Here is a 14,174-nt window from a genome sequence, read left to right as displayed (position 1 = left end):
CATCATGCATCTCATCCATGTTGGTTTCTTATTTACATACTGAATCTCAATAATTAGAAATTATAATAAAATATACCATCCATAAATAATTCTTACCAGCCATGAAACTGTATTTTGCATTATATAAAAAAAAAATGTCCTTAAAACAGCGAATGTGTTGCCACATGGAGCTCTGGAGAAAACCTTCTGATGATAAATGTTCAATGAGGTAAGCTGTTAGAAGACGGTTTGAATGTCTTTCTTTTATTCTATCAGTGAGAGTCATCATCAACAGTATATCAATCGTACTAATGAACTTAAAACCATCTATTATGTTGCTGTCCCTTATGAATTCCCTGGTAACTTTATAAGGTTTATATGTCTTTGATTTGAACAGCTCACGAACACATTAGCGAGGGTCTGACTGTCGTTGGTAATTTTATAACAAACTCAAACTGTAACAATCAATGATGAGTACTTGTATTATTTACTAGACTAAGCAAATAATTGCTTGCATCTGGCACTTGGTAAGTGTTCATTTTGGTCCCCAGTTGTGAATCTTGAATCTACAGTGCATTCAGTACATTTGAAAAAACTTGGCTAAGAGGTTATATCGATTATTTTTCATGGTATTTTAAAGCGGCCATGATAACATAACCGTGCATGTTAATTAGTGCGATATATCATATCAAGCCGTGACAGTGTAATTTTGGACATTTCGCTTGGTTTCTTATTTCTCGTTTACCAACTCCCATTGGTCCGAAATATCACTTAGCTGTACATTACACATCAAATACGTTCCGAATGGCTGTGATTGTGTCACGTTGTGCAGCAGAACAGACGGATTGCTTGTTGCTGGACTCGTACTGCATCATCTCTGGTTAGGACATATTTGTGTAAATGTGAACATCAGTCAGTATGTGAGGTGTGTACCTGCAGGAGCAGCTGGTTTGTTGATGTTGATCAGTGCTGCTGTCTGACTGCTGGGCTCTGATGATGATGATAATGGTGGTTTGGGTGTGGAAGTTAGAGAAAACGGCTGAGCAACAGATGAGACCGATGCTGGAGTCTCCACTGACAAAAACCTGCAAACACACGCATACAAATATAAAAGGAATAACAAACCTTCTTTTGTGTTCCACAAGTTTTTGGGTGAACCATCCCTAATAATGAGCATCTAACTGACACATGGAAGGTTTGTGACCGCACCTGTCCGTGAGGTTCATTCTGATGGGGGGTGTGGCAGGCTCTGTGAGGGTTTTGGAGCTGCTGATGATGGGAGACGCTGTGGCCAGACGCTGTGGAGTGGAGATGGGAGCGCTCACCTCTTTTAGCGAGGAGGAACTGAAGGAGAAGGCCGAAGCTCCTGGAGCATCTGAGGGGGGTTTGGGAGCATTGAAGGAAAAACCGGCTGCTGTGGAGTTCAGGGAGAAGGCTGAAGGAGCCGAGGAGCCCAGAGAAGGCAGAGAGAAGGAGAATCCTGTGGAGGATGAGGCTGGGGTCGGAGCTGCTGCTGAAGGGGGTGGGATCACAGAGGTGACAGCTGGAGATGGGCCTGTGAAGGAAAAGGTGGATGGGGGTGGAGCTGCAGAGGATAAGGTGGACGAGGGCGGAGCTGTGAAGAATAAGGTGGCTGGGGTCGGAGCTGCTGAGGATAAGTTGGATGATGTCGGAGCTGTTAAACTTAAGGTGGAGGTGGGCAGAGCTGTGGAGGATAAGGTGTATGGGGGCGGAGCTGTGATTGAGGATGCTGGGAAAGGTGAGAAGATGGATGCAGCTCCAGGTACAGCAGGAACAATGGAGGTGGACTCTGAAACACAAAAATCATTTGATCAGTACAAGTGCTGTTTTGCATTGGGTTCCTTTTGCGTTCCACCTGCTCTATTTTTAATCGTAATCATTTACATGTGCGAGCCTCAGACAGACACGTTTGGAGCGTCGCACTGCTATGCAGTGTCATAAATACTACATTTACGAGTTAAAAGTAGTAGAAACTTTGAAAACAACATCTCAAGATTCCTGTATTCTGTTGTGCTTCCTCAAAGAGTGATTCTCATTCTGTGGCTGCGTGGCTTGTGGCCACCCATTCACGTGGCTCATAAAAACAGCACATCTAACATCACCTCTACAACCATCTAACATACATAATATCTCTCTTTCCGCTTGAGGCTCAAAATCCACACTTTTATTACAGAATTGATGTACACGTCAGAGGGCATTGAGAAGCGTTCCCTTTTGATAATTTATATACATAATTGCACTGTAAACATTATTGTAATCGGTAAAAACATCTAACTCATCAAATAGCCATGTGTCATATGTTGTTAGAATGCTCTCAAAGAGTTGAATACAACCAGTCTATACAGAGTAATAGCTATATAGTATATGTTATTGATAATCATGCTGGTGTTGCTTAAAACTACAAGAAAAATAAATGGAACAAACAATATCACATATAATTACTTAGAGGAGATGATTATCTTTCAAACAAGCCAACACACAAGATAACTAGATGTATAGATCATTAGATAATCCACATGAAGCACAATGTTACATATGACCACCAGGATATGGTGCAAAGTACGACACATGATGCAGACAAATGGAGTCAAACGACACTCATTCTGTGAAATCTCATTAATAAAATCATGTCTGCTTACTATGCAAACCTTTAGGCATTGATGTGTTTGCATGTGTAACTAGTTCTTATGTACGATTATTATTTTCTAATTGTTTTGAGTCTGATATTTTGAAACAAATCCACTTTTTTAGTCTCGCAGTTTTCCTTTAATTTAGACATCAATAGCTGCGTTTACATCAGCACTTCACCAAGACGGGCGATTTGAAATGCTTTTCGTATTAGGTTCATATCTGCATTACTGCAACTCCACGAGTGCTCTCATCAGAGCTGCATGTCAGTCAGTCACACAGCACACGAGAACCGTAACGAGGAAATAAAAGGTGATCTTTAAGCTTCACATTATTTGTGGGGGGGTTTTCTCAACTTTCTTTTACTTTTTTGCCTGTTAATGAGATCAACCAGTCAGTGGTTGTTGTGCCATCGTCGTAATGAGTACTCCTGGCATAGAGAAAAACATCTATCTTGTGATTAAGAATCGATATCAGGATCAATTAAACAAAAAAATAAATACTTTGTTCCCTGGGGATCCTATTGCACTCACAGTGATGATGCAAACATGGAATCAAATTCAAGTTCAGGCCCAGCAATTAAACTAAGTGCGCAAACAGCGTGTCGGTTTGACTCTTGAGACATTGAATGATATTGCTGCTGTCTTACTGGCTGCCGGTGGTCTCTCTTTCTCCACACGAAGATCACTGGGGCTCACAGTCAGCTGTTTAACCCCACGGTTCAGGTTGAGTAAAGAGAACGGACACAGAAGACCATCTGTAGACAGCAGCATCAGTGTCGGTGCAGGAGGACAGCTCTTCTCATCAGCTGAAGATCAACACAGCAATTACTTCACAAACTAACAGCCAGATAATATTTCTTTATGATCACTCTATTAAAAAAAGAAAGAAAAACATCTGGCAGATTCTGAATTCAACCACTTCAGCATCACTTTCTTCACAACTTACACAGCTGAATCTCATCCTGACTGGTGTAATCTATAGCCACACCCACAGGAAGTGTGTCCTCACTGTTCTCTGTGACAGGCAGCTCTGCTCTACTGGCATCTTCTAGCAACCACAGCTCCCAGTTCACCTGCGCGCGCACACACACACACACTAAACATCAGACTCTACTGTATTTCCAAGAGAAACCTGATCTGGTTTGTGCAGTGTGTGTGTTATGGTTACCTTGTTCTCTTGTTTGGCGATGATGCTGACCTCAATGGCAGCAGCTGAAGCAGCCAACACCAGATCCCTGTACAGGAGACATGCATTTGATTTATTGATTCATGGTACATGGAAACAGCACCAAAACACAGGTGACAAAAGAGAATGGTGGGTAAAATGGTCTAATGTTATTAATTTCCCAGTACTACTTGTCGCATTAATGTAATGTAGTGTGCCATCACGGATCCGTGCATATCAGTTATGTTCATCTGATCAGCATTTAGAGTCAAATCTGTCCGTTTTATAATATTAGTTTCTGTTTTGAGTCTTTTGTTTTGAACTCAAGTGTTTTATAATGTAAAGTTTGTGATAAATATTCTGATCTTTTGGTTAATCAAGTTTAGAAAAAAGGGAAACTAATCAAATGAAGTACCTTTCTGGATCATCAAAGAAAATGAATTACCACATAGTTATTTAACATGTAAACATTCTTTCATCCCAGCTAAAATGACTAGGCTGTTAACTCATACAGTGGTAAGATTTTGTTTGTCCTGCCCACCTTTAAATCACATGGACAGGAAGTGTACCAGTCTTACCAGTCCTCTATATGACACAGGAAGAAGTGATGCTGTCTCTCTGTGCAGGTACCGTACACCAGGTCATTAAAGTTTAGATAGCGCTCATCTCTCTTCTCATCCTTTTTCTGACACACACACACACACACACACACACACACACACACACACACACACACACACACACACACACACACACACACACACACACACACAAAATCTGTTAGTGATCTCTGTATATGGAAGTCTGAAATCATGTGTATTTTGTGTGATTTGTGTTCTGAACTCACAGGAAGTGACACGACTACCAGCTCAGGTGGTGTCTCTGGCGATCCGTCAGCTGCCGCGTATGCCACCGCAAAGTTATACGTGCTCAACCACAACACATCCAGCACTGAAGAGAGAGAGACACACATGTTAAAGGTTTCATTACTGCTGATGTCACATGGAGATGCTGTGAGCAGTTGTGTGAGTTCTGACACCTTTCACAGGGTTGTCCTGATTGTAGAAGCTGGGACAGGGAATCACCTTCTTCGCCTGTAACGTCTATCAAACAAACACACACACAGTGCAAAGAACTAAATAATAATGAGTGAAGATCTGTAAGTCATAAACACTCTTATATATGGACTTACAGGAGTGAACTGAACTACTGTAGCGTCCTGTTTCCCAGCAGACACTTGTTTGCCTTTAGGACTCCAGCACACTACAAATAAAGAGAGGGGGAAACAAATCAAAATACTTAAATATTAAATGAATCAATAATACTTAAATATACAGTACAGGGCCCTATGAAATCCATTAGACATTTTTCTAAATGTATTTTCATTTTTACGATCATCCGTGTTTTTCATTTTAAATGAAGCTTAATCACAAATTAATGGAATTAATTCATTTTTAACCAAAAGAAAAAATTATGTATTTTTACCAAAATGTTGCAGAATGTTTTTGTCAAATAAAGCACTGCATAACAGACCTTCACAGTCTTTATTTTATTGTTTTTATTTTAAAGATTATTTGTATGGCTTTTTGGCTTTAATGGGATAGGGAAACAAGAGAGGTGACAGGAAATGAGCCGGAACTCGAACTCAATTCACCTAAAATGCATCAGCCCCATAATGTCATGAGCACAGCCCGCTAGGCTATGGCTCCGATACTATTCTTCATGTGATATTACTTAATATTATTATTATTATTATTAAGGTGCCAGATGCATTTTATTACATATGATGAAAATGCAGGCCATGATGTTAGGAGCCTAGAAATGTAAAATTCCAAAAAACATTAACTGTATACATTTGACCTTCAGAGAGTCTTATGACTTCATATGTCATTATCTGTGAGACATTAAGCATTTAAGCTCTGAAGGTGTTTTTGAAGATTTCCTGTTTCAGTTCCATACCCAAAATGAAAGGCCCAAAAATGTTTCTTATTACTTTTCTGATTTGACATTATATATCTCTGGGTGTAAATAAGGTGGCTCTGAGAAACTGCTTTTATTTTGTTCCCAAGCATGTCACTTGTAGTGAGTATCAATTTTTTGTTGATACAACAAAGCAATCAAAAAATATAGCATTACAAAAATAATTTATCCTACTGTCCACAAACATATCTGTCTCCAAACAGATAAAACATAAACATTACAAACAATCCAAATACAACAATGACTTAAGGTATACTCTCTCTTCAAAGCATGCAGGCATGAGTAATGAGATACCATTCAGTTTCATTCTGTGTCATTTGAGTCATCATTTAGCCTGTGTCATGTTTTTGGCGCCATCTGCTGGTGGCCATATGTAATTAGAGTGAACGATCCTTTCTGCCCTTATTTGGCCCTTCCACATCTGGTTGCAATGATCTGAATCCTAATACGTTTGGTTTAGCGCTCCATGACGCTGGACATGTTTTACATAATTTCCGATAAAGTCATCTGATCCAGGAACGCTAACGTGTTTCTAACCAGAGAGCACATTATGTGCTGTGTGTACATTGCGCTTCGTGTGGATCATCTAATGATCTATGCATCCGATCAGGCCAGCTGACAGTCTTGCCTGGGCCCGGGACAAGATAATCTTAGATGGGCCCCTCCATGCCCAGATCTCTCCTTTTCCCTTGCTCTTCCTCTCCTGTTCCCCTCCTCCGCTCTTCCTCTCCTGTTCCTCTCCTCTGCTCTTCCTCTCCTGTTCCCCTCCTCTGCTCTTCCTCTCCTGTTCCCCTCCTCTGCTCTTCCCCTCCTCTGCTCTTCCTCTCCTGTTCCCCTCCTCTGCTCTTCCCCTCCTCTGCTCTTCCTCTCCTGTTCCCCTCCTCTGCTCTTCCTCTCCTCCTCTCCTCTGCTCTTCCCCTCCTCTGCTCTTCCTCTCCTGTTCCCCTCCTCTGCTCTTCCTCTCCTGTTCCTCTCCTCTGCTCTTCCTCTCCTGTTCCCCTCCTCTGCTCTTCCTCTCCTGTTCCTCTCCTCTTCCTCTCCTGTTCCCCTCCTCTGCTCTTCCTCTCCTGTTCCCTTCCTCTCTTGTTCTTCTCCCCTCCTCTGCTCTTCCTCTCCTGTTCCCCTCCTCTGCTCTTCCTCTCCTGTTCCTCTCCTCTGCTCTTCCTCTCCTGTTCCCCTCCTCTGCTCTTCCTCTCCTGTTCCCCTCCTCTCCTCTTCCTCTCTTGTTCTTCTCCCCTCCTCTGCTCTTCCTCTCCTGTTCCCCACCTCTGCTCTTCCTCTCCTGTTCCCCTCCTCTGCTCTTCCTCTCTTGTTCTTCTCCCCTCCTCTGCTCTTCCTCTCCTGTTCTCCTCCTCTGCTCTTCCTCTCCTGTTCCCCTCCTCTGCTCTTCCTCTCTTGTTCTTCTCCCCTCCTCTGCTCTTCCTCTCCTGTTCCCCTCCTCTGCTCTTCCTCTCCTGTTCCCCTCCTCTGCTCTTCCTCTCTTGTTCTTCTCCCCTCCTCTGCTCTTCCTCTCCTGTTCCCTCCTCTGCTCTTCCTCTCCTGTTCCCCTCCTCTGCTCTTCCTCTCTTGTTCTTCTCCCTCCTCTGCTCTTCCTCTCCTGTTCCCCTCCTCTGCTCTTCCTCTCCTGTTCCCCTCCTCTGCTATTCCTCTCCTGTTCCTCTCCCCTCCTCTGTTCTTCCTCTCTGACAGAGCTACCAAACTCAACTGTTTCTGTCAAAGATAACGCATCACTCTCTCTGTCACCTGACTGCAGCTGGATCTCTCTCCTCTCTGTCTCATCCTCTCTGACGGAGCTACCAAACTCAACTGTTTCTGTCAAAGATAACGTGTTGTGTCAGGCTCTTATACTAGAGATGCACCAATTACAATTTTCTAGGCCAATTCTGATTTTAGCCGATTCCGTTGTTCTAACCACTTTACAGCAGACTTCCATTTTTTTTTATTTTATAAAAAACCATATACTTTTACCCAAACTGAATAATAAAAACACGTTTAAATGGGTACATTTTCTATAAATGTTTTCATTTTTTTTTTCTGACATAGCCTACTGCAGTTCTTGTTAAAACATACTAGACATGCAAAATCTGTGCATTTTGGGCACTTTTTGTGTGAAATCATATTTATTTTTTGTCCATCAAAAGTGTGCTTTCACTTTTAATTAAGCATGAGCAGCGCAGCAAAAATAGACTCGGATCTGGCCCATTATCTGTTCACCGATGCCAACAGTGACGCATTTCAGCCGGCTTTTTATTTCTCATCTCCATAAATATATCTAGTAGTAAAGCTAATGCAAGGGCTAGAAATCAATGAATTCTTTGCTAATACTTCCTCGTCATCATGGAGAGCGCAGTTCGCACCGCTTTCTCCTTTCCACAAGCGCGTGCTCTCCCGTGGCGTCTGTCGTTGCTATGCAACAATGAACTTGCGCGCCTGTAAAACGAGCGCGCCGCGTCGCTATTATGAGCTAATATCCAAAATATTTCCATATGTGTCTCTTTCCTCCTTTCTTATCAACAAGTGGATTTACAGCCACCACATCAGCAGCACCGCCGGTCGCAATGTCTCAGCACTTTTATGAAGAGGACGCAACTGCACGCGCTTCGGGCATGCACGCGCATCAAGTACCGGGTTTGAGAAAACCTGGTACCGTGGCGTGACGTTTAAAACAAAATTAGTACCGACTTGGTACCGGGTCTTTGACAACACTCATAAACGTTGGCTGCGCTGTTTCTTACCTTGCTCTACGTTGACTTTACTAACGTTAGTTCCAGCTTCTCCGTCACCACCTTTTTTAAAATATTTGTTTAGGACATCTCGAAGGCCTCTATTTTCTTCTTCCCTTCTTCTCTTTTCTTTTCTTTTCTGAGCACCAGACTTGTGCTGACCGGACATTTTGATCGTAACGTTAGCCTACTGAACTTCAAATCAAATGACAACATCAAATTTTGATCAGTGGCCAAACCATTTTTTGTTTTGGGGGTGGGCGGGGTTCTTGACCACTATTTCAAGGACAATTAGGAAGAAAACAAATAAAAAGCTTTCATGTAACTCAAATATTAGATATTTTTTCCACAAATATGCCTATTTTATTTATTTTTTAACAATTATTCCATAATTTAATGAGGGCCCAGTTCTGGGCCCCCCCTCCTACCCTGGGCCCGGGACAACAGACCCGTTTGTCCCCCCCTGTCGGCGGGCCTGCATCCGATTATGCTGTGTGTGGGCTCGTTGTAAAGGTAATCACGTCCTCCAAGTAATTATATTTCACATTTTGTGTTCTGGTTATATTTCGTGAAGTTATAAGTAAAAGAGCGGCAAATAAGCAACACCTGTTTACATGTAACATGTATGTCAAAGACATGTATGGGTAAAGAAAAAGGCTTGTTGTATTCAACTCTTTGAGAGCTTTCCAACAACATATGACTCATGGCTATTTGATGAGTTTGATGTTTTTACCGATTACAATGATATGTGCAGTACACATTTTTATATAAATTATCAAAAGGGAACACTTCTGATTTGTCTGAAAATTCCAAAGCACTTGTTCAGTTTTGGTTATAATGTCTGCATGCATTGGAAAGTAGAGTTACTATTTTGATCATTTTTTTCTTGCATGCCCATCCTAGCTTAAAGAATTAAATACTGACCACAGGTGATTCCCACAGACGCAGGCAGCTGTGCGACCACATTCACGGAGTCCTGCACATCCAGCACCATCATACTGCCATCAGACAGACACGTGGCGAGACGAGACGCCTCCACTGGACTCCACTTCAGATCCTGGACAAGAACACCCGATGAGGCTGCCGGTCTGAAGGATGTGAAGGGCTGTTTGTCTTGTCTGACCTGTTAATATCAACACTTCGCATCAGCCAGAGCACATACTGAGCATTATTAACATATACACACAGCGTCATTCAATTACTATCTATAAGAACAATAAATCTTATTTTAATTGAAGCACCAATCCACATAAAACTCTAAATACAAAGAGCTATTTGAACTAAAAACTAGACTAAAAGGTATGTTTAAATAGTTTTATAAGAGTGAAATGACCTTGTTGAAGAAGGTGCGGACATCATAGAAGTCTAGCGTCAGATCAGCGCCATCAGACACGCCACACACAGACAGCGTGAGCTCATCACTGCTCAGAGCCACGTGATGAATCCACACATCTACTGTCACTGTCACAGCGCTCACATTCTCCACTGATGAGACACGAGACACATTAATACGATAACACAAACGATCTGGCACAAATATCTCATTAATGAGTGTATGATGGGTCTTTATGTGTCAGTGTGTTTCTAACCTATCTCATTGGGGTTTCCTTCTACACGTGCCACCGAGACGATGTCTTTAGTCAGGAAAACTTTTAGTGTTTTGTCTCGAGCAGCGAATGTCAGGCCGTATTTATTAGAGATCACAAGCAGACTGGAGCGTTCTTTAGGCAGCTCATGAGGTGACTCAAACACTCGAACCTTCTTCATCTGACGAAACTGGAAATCCTGAAGAGCAAAAACATCAGATGACAAAATTTAAATGAAAGCTGATGTGTTTATATACTGTACACCACACAAAAATAACTGAATAGAGACAGATCACCAAACCTGTCAAACTCTTACAGCTGACAGATTCCTCTCAAAGCACAAGTGAAACTAAAACTATCCAATGAAAGAAATCCTACTGCTATTAACTCTCATCATATTATGTTCGAAGTGAATAGATACTGTTTCTTTAGGGCCTAAAATTAACCTGAAATTCATCAAATCCTGGTAAGCAGATGCTATTATTAACAATACAATCTGTCAGTAATGTACTGCTACAGTGCGTGCATGTGAAAACGATCTATTGAAATACCTCAAACAGAACCATTTATTAATGGAGGATTTTAGAAACATGTTTTTAAATCGTGTTTCTATTGAGTTCAGATGATCGTGTTTACTTGTCGAGTCATGCTCAACATCAACAGCAGGGTGTTTAAAATCATCTAGAGCTTCAGTGAATTTGGGACAGATGTGAGCTTATAATTAAATTATCACATATATTAATTATTATTTTCTCTTATAAAATTATTATAAAGAAACATTAAACACACGCGTCACGTGCTCAAACACACATAATAACACTACATAAACTACTAGATTGTACCGCATAAAGTAACACTAAGAACAACACCAACAATAACAATAATAAATATTGATGATGATAATGATTATGATAATAATATTAATGAAAGTGTCGCTGTTGAAGTTCGCTCACCTTCATCTCTCTCTCCGGAATGGAGTCTGGATCATCGCCCATCGTTACAAACCTTCCCTCGAGGGTCTTAAAGTCCAATAACAAGTAAATATGTACTTAACAAAGAGAAGAATGATGATTTAAGGAATTTACTCTGGTAATGTTAAGCTCTCTTCACGTTAGCAAGAACGCGCGCTGAACTCAGGGCGGAAATGACGCATGTTGGGAAAGAGGAAATAAGTCATCGTGATATCAGCCCTAAACACGTTGGCCACGATTATTGGCATCCCTAGAATCCTTATGAGTAAAATATCTGAAGTATATTCCCATTCATATTTAAAAAAAAAAAAAATGTTGTGCATCTTTTGTGCACTAGACATGACTTCCTGTTTCACAGGGGATAAATATGAGGTAACACACAGTCCAAATTCCCTTAATCATCAATCACAGTGGGTTAGACTAAAGAAGTCTGATATGCAGCAAAAGGTTGTTGAGCTTCACAAAATGAGAAGTGGCTATAAGAAAATAGCTAAAGCATTGAAAATACCCATTTCCACCATCAGGGCAATAATGAACAAGTTCTCATCAACTGGAGACCTTAAGAATCAGGGTGAGTCGTAGATTATGCTATCGAGTTCCGCACCCTGGCTGCTTCTTGTGGGTGGAAGGATCCTGCCGTGTGGGACAAGTTTCTGCTTGGGTTTTCCAACGACATCCAGGATGAAATCCATTCCTCGGATCTCCCTCCATGCTTCGTCGATTTGGTTTACCTGGTCATCCGAGTGGATCAACGGCCCTATGTCGTCGCCGCCGCTCCCCACCTACCCGGGCGGCAGGCCATCCTACCCAGTCCACAGCTTTTGCCAGGTCACCAGAATCACCGCCTGACACAGAGCCCATGCAGGTCGGGAGAACTTGGATCTCTCATAAGGAGAAACAGCGACGCCTCATGCAAGGATTATGCTTTCATTGTGCCCGGTCTGGTCATTTCTCTGCTTCCTGTCCAGTAAAAGACACTTCTCATCAGTTGGCAGGGAGTTACTGGCGAGTGCAACACCCTTGGATTGTGTTGGATTACACACATTTCTCCCGGCTCAGCTGCAGAATGGATCAACCAGTCACACAGTCTCTGCTATGGTGGACTGTGTAGCAACCTGATCCAATCTCCAGTGGCACCGATAGTGTTGGGGCAACCTTGGTTGGTAATGCACAACCCACATATAAACTGGTCAAACAACACTGTTCTTGCTTGGAGTCCTTACTGTTTGTTGCACTGTCTTAACTCTGCTGTCTCCCCTGTCTAGTCTTGTGTTTTGTTGCAGGATGAACTGGCAGATTTATATGCAGGACCGTTGACATACCATGACTTGAGGGTGATGTTCAGCTGGTCCTGCACCGCGACCCTTCCTCCTCATCGCCTATACGACTGTGCTGTTGAATTGCTTCCTGGCACTTCGTATCCTCAGGGGCGGCTGTATTTGCTCTCGGCTCCCAAGTGGGAGGCCCTTCTTCATCACCGGCAGGGGCGGGGTCCTTCTTCATGGAGAAGAAGGGTGGCTCGCTTAGACCCTGTATAGATATATCCAAGACCATGTTCAGCGACTGCTAGAGCCATCTCCAATTGGCCAACCCCAGATTCTTGCAAATTTCTGTCATAGGTTTATTCGGAATTACATCCTATTTGCCATGCTTCTGATAGATCTCACCTCAACTTGCACAGATTTTTGTTGGTCCCCGAGGGCTGAGGCCACGTTTTCTAAATTAAAGAAGCAGTTTTCTACTTTGCGTATCCTAGTAACTCCCGACCCTGCATATCAGTTTGTGATGGAGGTGGATGTGTCAGAGGTCCGGTCCTGTCACAGCGCTCTTCCTTGGACGGAAAGATGCATCCGTGTGCCTTTTTTCTGTACCGCTTAACACCTCCATTAACGAAAGTCTATCTCCTGCTTACTGCAGCTGGTGCCGGGTTCTTCACTCTTTGCCAGCCCAGTTGAAGTTGCAATTTATTGTTAATAAATCCTTTTAACTTTTTATCTGCTCTTGCGTCTCTTACTACATTGAATACGTTAGTTTGAGCGTGAACTTGGACATATTTCTTAAATTCTACATTTATGTTAAAATAAATGCTCCCAGGGCTGTCAAACTCAGTTCATGGAGGGCCACAGCCCTGCAGAGTTTAGGGTTGAACAGGGGACAGTCATTGGAGGACCTTTTTCAAGCACTGTAGATCATAACACCATATTGCTGTATTATTTAAATACACAGAATGCAAGTATTTCAAATGTTCACAATCAGAAGAAGAAAAGTGCATCTGAAGACACGTAAAGGTCGCTTGAATCATTCAAGTGTATCGGATTAAATGTCAAAGCCCATTTCTTCTTTACTGTCATCTATATGGAAGGGACAACATTTGCTTCCCATTCATGACATAACAGGTCATAAAGTCATTTTACTGATCATATGTTTTAGATGAGCAGTAATAATTAATGTTGCAGGTTGTCTACAAGCAATAAATATGTTGTGTGTTACAGTATATTTATATTCACAATCATGTTTAATTAGCTTGATAAATGATGGCTTTAACCACAAGAGAATCCCTAATAACTGTTCATATAAAGTGAGTAAAATAATTGTTTTGTGAAATATGGTATTTTATTCAAAAGCAGACCTTTCAGTATGAAATTTATGAAGAAATGATTTTAACAATGTAACTATTATAGAGGTGCAGGAGTCCAATATACCTGGGAATTAAAGATTTTATTTGTAACAATGACAGTAACATTTAGCAGTAGACATAATTGTTTTCTTTTCAATAAAAAGCAGATAAACAGTTTAGTCACTTATTACTATTCTTTAAGGAAACCATTAGGCTTGCTTTTAAAGCAAAGCAGTGCGGTACACATTTAATGCCACACTGGGTAAAGATTAGCAAACATTAGCACTCCATTCAAAAGTGAGAGTTGTGGCCTGTATATATTTAGTCAGATATGAAGTTTAATAGTTCAGGTGTACAGAGATGCAGCTAAGCTGAAGTACGGTGAGCATTTGCAGGATCTCAAATGAACTGATACACAATCTCCCTCTGATTGTCTGCGCTCGGAGTTCATGGCTTTAAAGACCCACAATTCATTTCACCAATCTGCACACAAACAGTGAGG

General features: G+C 41.7%; 1 protein-coding gene across 2 annotated transcripts in view; it reads right to left on the bottom strand.

The window, feature by feature from the left end:
- LOC127622192 (nuclear pore complex protein Nup214-like) overlaps positions 1-11,215 on the bottom strand; it is a 73,299-nt gene extending 62,084 nt beyond the window's left edge. For both annotated transcript variants that reach the window (XM_052096195.1, XM_052096204.1), the window contains exons 1-13: positions 11,038-11,215; positions 10,088-10,283; positions 9,832-9,983; positions 9,423-9,621; positions 4,988-5,058; positions 4,835-4,898; positions 4,643-4,746; positions 4,374-4,480; positions 3,799-3,865; positions 3,577-3,703; positions 3,278-3,436; positions 1,189-1,789; positions 913-1,064 (exon numbers count right to left, since the gene is read on the bottom strand). In XM_052096195.1, coding sequence (XP_051952155.1) covers positions 913-1,064; positions 1,189-1,789; positions 3,278-3,436; positions 3,577-3,703; positions 3,799-3,865; positions 4,374-4,480; positions 4,643-4,746; positions 4,835-4,898; positions 4,988-5,058; positions 9,423-9,621; positions 9,832-9,983; positions 10,088-10,283; positions 11,038-11,079 — 2,041 coding nt within the window. In that variant the 5' untranslated portion in view covers positions 11,080-11,215. The remainder of the gene's footprint in view (positions 1-912; positions 1,065-1,188; positions 1,790-3,277; positions 3,437-3,576; positions 3,704-3,798; positions 3,866-4,373; positions 4,481-4,642; positions 4,747-4,834; positions 4,899-4,987; positions 5,059-9,422; positions 9,622-9,831; positions 9,984-10,087; positions 10,284-11,037) is intronic.
- Positions 11,216-14,174: the final 2,959 nt, after the last annotated feature.

The sequence above is a fragment of the Xyrauchen texanus genome, chromosome 3 (genome assembly GCF_025860055.1).
Source record: "Xyrauchen texanus isolate HMW12.3.18 chromosome 3, RBS_HiC_50CHRs, whole genome shotgun sequence".
NCBI classification, from domain to species: domain Eukaryota; kingdom Metazoa; phylum Chordata; class Actinopteri; order Cypriniformes; family Catostomidae; genus Xyrauchen; species Xyrauchen texanus.
Note: the sequence above shows the minus strand (reverse complement) of the source record. Positions and strands in the feature narration are given on the sequence as shown.